At 28.1% G+C, this 12,467-nt stretch overlaps 1 protein-coding gene across 2 annotated transcripts in view; it reads left to right on the top strand.

The window, feature by feature from the left end:
* LOC143197767 (protein qui-1) overlaps nt 1-12,467 on the top strand; it is a 93,983-nt gene that overhangs the window by 5,110 nt on the left and 76,406 nt on the right. For both annotated transcript variants that reach the window (XM_076406496.1, XM_076406497.1), the window contains exons 2-5: nt 478-557; nt 1,195-1,317; nt 3,736-3,899; nt 4,669-4,817. In XM_076406496.1, coding sequence (XP_076262611.1) covers nt 478-557; nt 1,195-1,317; nt 3,736-3,899; nt 4,669-4,817 — 516 coding nt within the window. The remainder of the gene's footprint in view (nt 1-477; nt 558-1,194; nt 1,318-3,735; nt 3,900-4,668; nt 4,818-12,467) is intronic.

Genomic DNA, 12,467 nt, shown 5'->3' on the forward strand with positions numbered 1-12,467 from the left:
CCCTCGTTCTTGTCTTAAACAAAAAAAACAACACCGTTTTCAACAAAGGGTGGTTTTTGCAAAGGAAACTTCAACGTTAATTTAAATGTCTGCATATTTCGCCAAAAGGGAAGAGATCCCTAGGGTTTTTTTTCCGTTGAATTTTTGACAGGATCATATAAGCAAGGTAAAAACAATATAGGGTGTTGAAAAAAATCTTCACTAGGAAAATATCTATGAAAATACAAGTAAAATTCAGTAATCTAACTCGTATCATTCTAACTTAAGTAGCCGACAAACTTTGGACTTGGCTTTGTCTAAAGGAACATAAAAAACAAGATTTAGTAGCAAAGTTTTTACGGGATGTACGCGAAATGGGTAATCTGTTATCCTTAAGGATTTGTATATTCTTGCTTTTAACTGTTGTACCTTCGCAGCAGGAAAAAATATAGCATTTTTTCTCATTTCAAACTCTTGAGATATGCCTTTTCATTTCAGATTTTATTAATGAAAGACGTATTTTATTGGAGAATATCGGTCCTGAGTTACATTCGGTATTTGAGGATCATCATATCGAGGTAAGATATTTAAAATACATTAGTTTTGGCGTGACTGTAAATTCATTTTGAATTATTTGTATTATATTGGATATCTTGATGAAGATGTTATTTAGTTACACCACCTTGTGGTATTAATCGGATGGAGCAATGTCGGGTGCATAAAGCTTACAAGCTTCCGGCTAGTATTAAGCGTAATATAAAGCATATAATTTATTACAAATGAACTTACAGTCTTAAGATTTAGTGAAAATATGACCTGTTTGTTATATTCCATGTTTTATCGACTCTAACACTCAAGTGTTAATAAATTCAGGGGTTGTAGTTAACTGAAAGAGCAAGGGTTAACTAGATTAGCTACGGACATCTTTTATTGTATAAAAAAGGGTCGATAACACCACAATGGGGTTTTTTTCGTGTACGGTTCATGCCTAATGGCTCTTGACATTTGTGACTAGTAACGTATTGTATCGAAAAAACTGTCATGTCAACAACCTCGCCAAATTAAACCAAAATCCTCCCGTTTTATTTTCGTTGATTATTTACTTCGATAACATTTGATTGACAGATTATCAGATTTTTCGTACATGATATGTTGTTGTGCTTAACGAGTAAATAATATACTTTATCACCGTTGTTTTTCCTTATTTATTTACAGATAGAACTGGTTGATATGCATTATGGCGCTGACAACAAAGAATTATATGATCCGTGGACGTTTCAAGATCATTTACACGATATAAGAAATTGTCATAAAGTATCCAGAGGTTGTTTCTTTTTGGTAAGTCACCAATAATTTTTTAAAATCGTTTAAAGGTTAATATTTCTTTACTGGTTGGTTTTTAAAAGTCAGAGAACTGCAATTAGTTCTATATTTTAGCTCGAACTGGTTGAAAACTGCATTACATTGTTATTGACTCAATTAAAGTAGCGAAAAGACCAAAACGAATAGAATTCCCATACCATACATGTTGATTGCTTTTACTTTGAAATGGTATTGCACCGGCTTAATATCGTTATATTACTTTGAATATTCCGTTTGTTCGAATGTTTTGCGTGAACGTTCTATATTAATTTAAAATTGTCGTACTTCTCGTTAGTCTTTGTTCCAGATTGCTACATTTTACGTCTTGCTTTTATGGCAAAGCAAGCACATTGAATTTCCTTTGTTTGTTCCATGTCTGAAGCATATCAGGGAAAAAAAATACGAAACTAACGAAGCAAGTTTAACAAACGTATAAAACGAGATTGAAAACATTTCATGTATACAGAATATTGGTTTAAAATATGTAACCAGAAATCAATTAAATATTTTTTAGAGTAATGAGTCTCCATTGCTTTTTTAACAGGATAAGCCATTTGTCTATCTTTTTGATTTTATATAGTTATAATGTTTGATAATTTACATCATGTATCATTTATGTCATATACACGAGATATATGATATATCAATTTTTATATGCGAATTAATAAGATTCTGCTAGTTTGGTCTTTATAACTCCTGTTTTTAATATATCAAATTAACAATAAAATTTTATCTAGCCACACAATAACCATATAACCTCTTAAGTTTTCCACTTTATGTAAACATTATTTTGCAATCTAATATTGCTTTAAACTTTATATGTATGCTGATATTTTTATCATCTATATTTAAAACAATATGATGATAAAAGTATGAAAGTTAAAAAAGGTTCATAATATTTTATGTTATAAAATAAATATTTTAATATTTTGTCAATTTTATGACGAACACATTATACTATTATTGAAGAATAAAAAAGAAGTCTGAAGAATGTACATCTCTTGTTTTATCTCTTTCTTTCTTGTGGTATGATAGGTTATGCCACTTTTTCTTGAATAGAGCGGCGATCTGAAGGAGCATTGTCTGGTGAATACGATGGGTAATATGTGACGTTTCCTTTACGAGTTTACAGTTTTCACTTTTCCGGATTCAGCAATAAGTGGCTAAATGCTGACAATCTATAACGACTTTCACTAATATCTGAGTGAAATATTTTAGTTTATGTTAATGACTGATATCCAATGTTATTATATGTAAACGTATATGTGCATCTAATTTTTACTATCACTGGATTAAGTAAAAATGACGCACTGTACAATATTTGGGAGTTAAAGAGACAAATATTGGTCAAATACATAAAGGATCAAATCTTTTCTACATCAAATAACACATAAAAAAGCCCAAGATTTCCCTTTTTCAATCAAAATTTAAATGGGTTGGTCACTTGAGATTTTTGTCGTTTGGAACCTTTCTTCATCATAAAAAATCTCTTTTTAGAAAATAATTTTTCCATCAAACTGCTTTCCATGTTTGCGCTAATGGTAATATTATTAAAATTGATGTAATATTTGCGTATAGATCGAAGCATGAATTTACGTTGTTTTATAATAAGAATTGGGTATAATAAAGTTTGGTCAGGTAAGGCTATGTTCATTTCAGTAACTGTAACTTTAGTGTCGTCAATAATTTAGGAAATTTAAGTCATACATCCGATGTGACACATATATAAATTTTATGAGACACGATGCCAGTACAGAGTTTCTAACAGTTTTAGCACCCGTGTTTCCATCTAAATTGTAGTAAACATTCAAAACTCTTTCATTTAACATCACATGTGCTTACATTTAAATAATACAAACCATTTCATGAAATATAATACGGAAAAACTTCGGACAAACAAAGTTTACCCATATATTACCATTTAATATTAATAATAATTGATAAAAACATTAGTTTTTAGTTTTAAAACTTTTAAATTTTTTTCACTTTTACGGGACCTTTAAAATAATTTTTAATAAATTTTATGTAGGACTGAGGTTCTGAAAGTTTGAGCACTTGTGTTTCTATTTAAATTATACTAAACATTTCAACAACCATTTATTCAATGATACAAGAGCAAATGTTTTAGTAATATAAAACGTTTTATAAAGAAAACATGTCAGCAATGGATGAAAATATATAAAACAAATAAATACCTCATATATTGTATGACATAAACACTACTGTGTATACATAAAAAATATCTATAATAAACCAATAAAACGTTTTAATAAATTTTATTTTGGAGCTTGAAAGTTTTTAACTCTATGCATCTGACATTTTAAAATTATTTTTATGTATATCTTTGCGTTTTATCATCGGTTTATTCAGGGTATTTCTTCCATCCTTTTTCAGAGTTTGGTTGGCGATAAATATGGACCATTAATAGTTCCAGACAAATTTGACAGAGACATATTCGTGTTGTTGATATCAGAAGCTCAAGCCTCAGGGCACAGTGTCGAGTTGCTTGAAAGGCTGTACGTTAAAAAGAACGATGAATATGTCCTGACTAATTTCAGGTAAATGTAGTTCGTTAATGGTTTTATTTAATGTGATATATCTAAAACAGTTCTTAATTGATTTAAGCACGAATTCAGATTAACCGCATTTTAAGGTTCGGGTTGAATACTAAAAACAAAAGGGTTGGACTTTATCAAAACAATGAAAAGCTCTGTGGCGCTGTCGGTTAGAAGCAGAACAATAGGCTGTCATTTATTTAAATTAAAGCTTTTCAACCCTGGAAAAATATTTGTGCTATCTAATAAGTTTCTGAGGAAATTGTGTTAGCGCAAAATACAAATGTATCTTCATATATTTGATTTTTATTGGCCAAGAATTTCGTATATATCATTACAGTTGAAAAATGGTAAACTTAAAGCTAAATAATCGGCGAGAGAAGATTGTTGTAATAGAAATAATATTTATATTCAATCTTCAAGACAAAACAAAAGAACAAAACTATACGGAAGAAAATCCTTGATGTTTATTGACTTTTTAAAGATTATTTTTCGAGATAAAGTGCTGAGGTGTAAAATACTCTTCAGGGACAAAGAGGCGGAAATGTTTTCGACTTCTCTAACGCGTTAATCTCTCATACAGACACGCACCCTTAAAAGCAAAAAATATAGGCGTTCGTTGATCAATAGTGTAGAGAAAGGAATCCCGTGTTTTAAACCAACCTTTTGTTTTTGTCGTGGTTTTTGGACTCGAAAAAATCTCAGCGCTTGCCGGTTATTATTAGAAATTCGTAATTTGTAGAAGCATTTTTTTAATAATCTCGATTTTCAGAGATATCAACTTCGAAGAATGGAAAATTCAGTCATCGGAAATATTAAATCTCATGTACGCGTGTTTGAAACGAATGCCCGATACATCCAGAAAAAAACTGGGACAAATACTGCAGTCTGTCGTTGAACAACAGTTCCACTATGCCTTAGGTAGGTATTCAATTTTTATCAATTACTTTTTCTTTGATTAAACCGTCACCTAAAGGGATGTTTCGTTTAATGAAACATGTGAAAAGAACACCGAAAACAACGAAGTTATTCAATGACAGCATCATTACGATTTATTCTGTTCTCAACAACTTGATGTATGTTAGAAAATATTTCACCGTGAGCTTTTGGCCATAAAAATCGTAATTATATCATAGTAATTAAGGAGTACGCAAAAAAGGAAGGTATATGTTATTATGGTCCTTTTGAATAATGATTACAAGGATGCGTACATAAAAAAGAAAGGACACAAAAGACAGGATACATAAATGGTTGAACCTTCTTGATTTAGTTTGTAATTAGAGGTCCAATAAAAGAGCCGTTTATTATTTAAATAATAAAGTGTTCAATTATATTTTTTTATGTAAAATATAGCCCCAAGATACACTTTTGCTACTTATGAAAAATCTCATACCACTAAAAGATAATGCATCAGTAAGTATATGATTCATATATTGAGTTACATGCTATATGTAATTTTGCAGGTAAAATATTTTCTGTACTGATTTAAAAAATTTGGTTTACCTTGATATTTGTGATACTAATTAATTTCGGTTTAAATTGAATTTTGTATGATTTATCTAAAGATAACATATACATGTATTAATATTAATATCGATTAGGTACATAAAATTAATATGAATGAATGCGCTCTACTTCTCTTGATTTAATTATTTCTTCATAATATGTGAATGTATAATGCACCTTTATTACTTTTAAAAAATCTTATACCACTACAAGACAATGCATCATTAGGTAAGTATAATTTTCATTTACTGAGTTAAATGTTGTATTTAATTTTATAGATAAGATATTGTTTGCGTAACTATAAAAAAATCAGTTTACAATTATATTTATTTGATTTATCTAAGGCTGATATATCCATGCATCAATATTAATATATATTAGGTACTTTGACTTGCTTTAAGATTGATTTATTTAAGGAGTTGAAACATAAATCTAATATGAATCAATGCGTTCCACTTGACTTGATTTAATTTTTTTTCATAATATTTGAATGTATGATACATCTTTATTAATAATAAAAAATCTCATACCACTACAAGACAATGCATCATTAAGTAAGTATATATTTCATTTACTGAGTTAAATGTTGCATTTAATTTTATAGATAAGATATTGTTTGTGTATCTATATAAAAAAATCGGTTTACATTGATATTTGTTTATCTAAGGTTAACATATCCATGTATCAATATTAATATTGAGTAGGTATTTCCACAACGTAAACCCAGCCAATAAACAGTAATGTTTCTGAGTGAATAGATAATTGCCCAGAATGGAACTTTGATGCTTTGTCATTAGTCAATATGTTCTAACATAGGTTCCACATACAGCAAATGTCCTGTTAAACTGAGGGCTTAATTATTCTTGTTTAAATAGATTAATATAAGATGTAATCTTGACATAAACCAATAAAGGTTTACCAACAAAAAAATGAAGCGTACTTTCCAGTTTTTAACATAATTATGAAAATACATTACATGCTTTTTAGAGCTCGCTATTTACATATTTTGAATTAAATTTTAACTAAATCTATTATATTTAGTTGTTGCGGGCTCATATTTATGTTCATAAATTTACTCGATGTTTTATTTCGTTTACAAAGTATAATCTTGATTTAATTAATAACGTAGTGTGCGGTTTCAATGATTTTTTTTATCAGTATTTACTCTTTGGAATCTATATTTAGAAAAAAAAAAAAGAAAACGCTTAATGTTAAAGTATCCATAAAAAATAATTCGTAACTTAATATTCCCCTTCAAGCAAAATCGAATAAATTAATGGTATTTCGTCTTTAATCAAAAAATACCCCCACAAAATGATTCGTAATTTTTATGATGAATCAAGTCCGCTGCAAAATATAAAGATCCATCTCTTTTCTCAAAGAATATTTATTCAGACAGCTAATTTATTTTCTTTTAGTTAAGATATATCTAAACAAGTTATTATTAATTATTCTTTGCCTTGCTGCAAATGACGGGACAATCCAAAAGTCCTCTTAATTAAAAAAATAATACCGCGTATATATTTTGTTGCCTACTATATACTATTAATTTGCTTTCACTGTAATTTCTAACCGTTTTCAATTAAAACCGAACCCAATTCGTGAGTTTTGTGCCCTGTAAGATAGTTGCGATTTATCTTGGAGCCCTTCTTAGTATTCGTATTAAAGTAACAAAGATCAAGCTACCTGTGTTCATTACCACAGAAGCTTAGCCCTGTTTTTCGTATTATAAGAAAATTGCTCCCTAGAAAACGTTTTCTTTTTTATTATTTCCTGCAAAAATTTTAATTTTAATTAACATTGAATGTATTATTTGTCTTTAGTGAATGTTATAAGACAATATTGTTAAAAGAATAATAATACATAGACACACACACACATATTTGGGTGGGATATATATATATATATATATATATATATATATATATATATATATATATATATATATATATATATATATGCTTAAATTTATATTTTGTCATAATATATATATTTATGATATATATATATATATATATATATATATATATATATATATATATATATATATGCTTAAATTTATATTTTGTCATAATATATATATTTATGATATATATATATATATATATATATATATATATATATATATATATATATATATATATATATATATATGCTTAAATTTATATTTTGTCATAATATATATATTTATGATACACCTTTCATGTTTAATAGTAAATATAAATGCTGTTAAAAAAGCAGACAAATTTGCATACTCAAGATGTATTCATATGTTTATCAATAAATTACATTGTTTTTGTATCTAACTTTAGTAGAACTGTGAAATGCTTTTGTGAAATAGATACCATATCAAGAAATGAATTCGTTTTAACATCACTACATAGTATAAAACAAAGTCGCCTTTTCTGTCCCTATATCCCTATGTGCGCTTAAATCTTTAAAACTACGCAACGGATTTTGATGCGGTTTTTTTCGATAGATAGAGTGATTCAAGAGGAAGGTTTATATGTATAATACATGCATAATATACTAAGGCAACATTGCTAATTTTAGAGGTTTCTAACGTGATATCGTAAATTAATCTATTTTTTTAGGCTTATTTAGCAATTAGCGAAAACGCTGCCTAACCCTACGAGTTAGATCAAATTAATGTACTACAGTATTGTACACCATAAAAAGGTCGACAAAAAAGTCCGCGATGGTATATGTTTATCTTTTAGGGATAACCCACATTAACCATTTTTATTGTTTACTTTTTACGTGAGAAAATGGCTTATTTACGAAGCTATTTTAAGCAAGACGGCATTAATCCTTATCGAATTAAGTACCTTAAATACAGCGTGCAATTAATATAGATCAATATGGTTCCTTACAGTATGTAAATTAAACAAATATTTTCGGAGATATTACAAATTTAAAATTTGCGTTTAAAAATGTGTAATGTAATAAAAATTGTATGAATTTAGATATTCCAAAGATAGCAGGAAATCTTCATAGTAAGTATAGGGGAAGAGGAATTGTTTTACTCCGAATTTAATGCGTGCAGGCCAAGGGCAGTAATGAATGAACCAAAAATACTGGATCGAGTTTAATCATGTTTTCATTGAGTGACATAGGCATATATATTTTATGCCCGTGCAAAGTCGGAGCGGGCCGCTATGTTTTTATATACAACGTTCATATTTCTTCTGTAGTGTATTTAATTTAGTATCAGCATTGCACCCGTGCGAAGCCGGGGCGGGTCGCTAGTGTAGTATAAATGCTATTGAAAATAGGAGAAAGGTATCTGAAATATTATTATTATTCTTTTAAAGATTAGGTAATAGAATATATTAAAAAAATTAAAATGTTTATGTTGTCATAATATATATGCTTATGATACACCTTCATATATATATATATATATATATATATATATATATATATATATTCTTCCGTAACGTCATCAAGACATTAAGTATGTATTCTACCCGGGTATGGGTGTACATTATGATTGTGATTATACTTATTACTTGATTGTGATATAAATAGATATATACCACTTTGATCGATTCATTTTCGCTACTTTTCTAATTATGACATAGCCACAATTCTATGATTATAGTCAACTCTTCTGTCATTACCTTCTTGGCAAAAACGTGATCCAGATGGAAGTTTATGTTTAGTTCTGTAGCGATCCCGCTGGAATATGTTGATATTGATCCCGTATATCCTGCTATTTAAAGAATATTTCAACAATGGATTGGCCAGGTCAAAGTCAAGGTCACTCATAACTACCTCACACAATTTTCGATTAAATGTAAAATATTATAAAGTAACCTATTGGAATTTTCATTTAAAAGGCGCAGTAACTTCTGACTTGCAAATAAATTTATATGTCGATATTATTTGAATTCGATTTCGATATATTTCAATACACGTCTCGCAATCACTTTTAATTTATAAAAATCTATACCCTATCTAAGGAAGTAAACCTGTTTCGCTTCTAATATTGTGTAAATGAATATCTTGCTTACGTTTTGTGTTCGCTAGTCAGATGCGATTTATCCTGAGGCCCTTCTTAGTATTTCACGGGTTCATTACCACAGAAAACTTCGGTTCTCGATTTACGGAGGAAATTATTTTCTATTTCTAGTCTAAAAGCAGTTCCGTGTTATCGCAGAGGAAATAGATTTTTAATTTTATCAATATATTAGTCGTGACGGTGTTGGTATACCGTATCCGTGATATTTTATAGTAATATTATATATGAAGTAGGGAATTTGTTTCAATAAATAACAACATTTTGGTTTTAACCCAACAAACGAGTATCGATTGGTTGTTTGTTAATTCTCTCCTATTATTTGAATTTCTCTGTCGATCAGTTTATAATCCAAACCACTTTTAGTATTTACCAATATCTAATTGCCCTCGTTAAACGTACCCAAAGTGTATTTGTGGTTATTTGCTGTTACTATCCTGCTGGAACTCAAGCAGTTTATAATTTCTATTGCAACGCTTAATTTGTGGGTAGATAAAGATATATGAATACATTTAAAGTTGGCAAATTTGTCTCTTTTTTAACAGCATTTATATTTATCATTAAACACAAAAGGTGTATCACAAGCATATATATTATGACAACATAAAAATTTAAATATTTTTGATATATTCTATTACCTAATCTTTACAAGAATAATAATAATATTTCAGATGCCTTTCTCCTATTTTTGATAGCATTTATACTACATGTTAAAGCGAATTCATTTCTTGATATGGTATCTATTTCTCAAAAGCATTTCACAGTTCTATTAAAGTTCCATACAAAAACAATGTAATTTATTGGTAAACATATGAATACATCTTGAGTATGCAAATTTGTCTGCTTTTTTAACAGCTTTTATATTTACTATTAAACATGAAACGTGTATCATAAATATATATATTATGACAAAATATAAATTTAAGCATTTCTAATATAGTTAAAAAATTATGAATAATATTTATTGTTATTTTTATGGCATATTTAATTGAATTAAGCTATCTCTAAAAAGTCTCTGAAAATAATTTCACAGTTCTATTAAGGTTTGAAATAAAAACAATGTAGTTAATGAGTAAACATAAACGGTCTATCATAAGCATATGTATTATGATAAATAAAATTTTAAGTATTTTTAATATACAATATATAATATTTTATAGTTCACAAAATAAAAATAACAATAGCATAGAGTAGATACGAAATAATTGCAGTTTATGAAAAAATACTTTAACAAAAGAGCTAAACATTTAACAAATTTAATTACGTAATTTTCAGCAAGTTGTACGCACACAATTGGCTTTTTTCAGTTAAAATACAATAAGAACATTTTAAATTATTATCTATTAATTAAATTAGTATGTTTGTGTCATTATAGGAATTCGATCTTTATATTAAATATATGTATGTCGTTTTTGAAAGTTTTTGTGGTTGTTATGATAATTAATGGAGAAATCGATCGCTAATTTTTAATTATGTAATTAATTCAATAATGATTTGAGAATAGTTGGAGTGAGGACAAAAAGATGTTCGACTAAAAGACTAAATAATGACTGTTGAAAGCCAGTTTTGGTCATTTTATTTCATTTCGATTGACATCATTTCTCTAGCCCGAAAAATTTTATCGTAATTACAAACTGGATAACACAGCTGGTGAAAAGGAGCATGCGAAAATACTTAATTGGTTGATTTAATGGCGGGAACGAAAAACTAATCAATATTTTACATCGTTGGTCTCATAAAAATGGCACGATATATTTCTGGCTTCGTAGGGATGTTTTAATTTTGCAGGGAGGACCTTGTTGGGTAAAATTTAGCGTCGTGTGACCGTTTTATTATTCGTTTTATTTTGTTCTTTCGCTTTGCCGAAATTTTAGATCCGGAGATAACTAATATATTTATGAAATATTGGTTCCACAAATATAATATCGTTTATCCACCTGTTGGAACAAAATAATGGGAATAACAGTAAAACTGTTGTATATTCATTTGTTTTATATACATACGGGATCTATTTTTATTACCAGTTTTTGGATTCCTAAATATAATGGTGGTTTTTAGTATATTGTGTCTGGAATATCAGTAAAATTATGAACAACGAAGCTTTTATAGTAAAAAGCTCTCAATTTAATTATATATATATATATATATATATATATATATATATATATATATATATATATATATATATATATATATATATATTCTGACTTAGTTTTTTCGTTTGATTCAAGGCTCTTTTACTTTTTTTATAAGTACCTAATTATTTCTCTACAGGCTACAGGTGAAACATAATTATAGTGATTATAAAAATAGCTCTACTTCCATTTATGAGCGAGATTATAATTTAGATAATTTTGCTTATGGATAATTAGAGTTAGGCGTTCCAATTTTAGCGATATTAATTTCTGTACCAGTGCATATTCACTTATAAACTTTTATGGATAAACCAGAACAATTATTCTCAGTTTTAGTATATCCTTTTGTCTCGAGTATAAAGTTAGTTATAAAAGATTATTGGTGGTGGCCCCTGTAAACTTTATGAATTAATCAAATATCAAATAACACGTGAATGTTACAGTTACGGTCATATTTTATAAGGCTACAAGCTGGTCCTTGTTTTAAATGAGAAATTACATGTATTGTACAAGGACCTCTCAAGAGTTATAAGAAATATAAAACATATCAACAAATATCAATGGAAGATGCTTTTGACTTATTTTTAAATTCCAATCCCTTTATTCATGAACTTTTTCTGTATATTAAAAAAAATATTTCATGTTTCTTTCGTAAGAACCCAATATGTTTTGTCAGGAGCAGTGTGGACTAACTTTTCTATAATTATCACAATTTATTTATATATGAATCTCATTACTTCTGTAAACGGAAATTTGAATTTGATAATATTTGTTATTGCACAAGGCCCTTAATAACAATAAATTATTAACTAAACAATGATTATTAAGAGAGAGGACATTATTTAAACTTTAACGTCGTATGTGAATATGAAACTTATCTTCTAATATATGCGAAGGATACAACACTAG

Source organism: Rhynchophorus ferrugineus, unplaced genomic scaffold (assembly GCF_030347505.1).
Source record: "Rhynchophorus ferrugineus isolate W39M unplaced genomic scaffold, kcgeb_rfMv2 rfM5, whole genome shotgun sequence".
NCBI lineage: Eukaryota > Metazoa > Arthropoda > Insecta > Coleoptera > Curculionidae > Rhynchophorus > Rhynchophorus ferrugineus.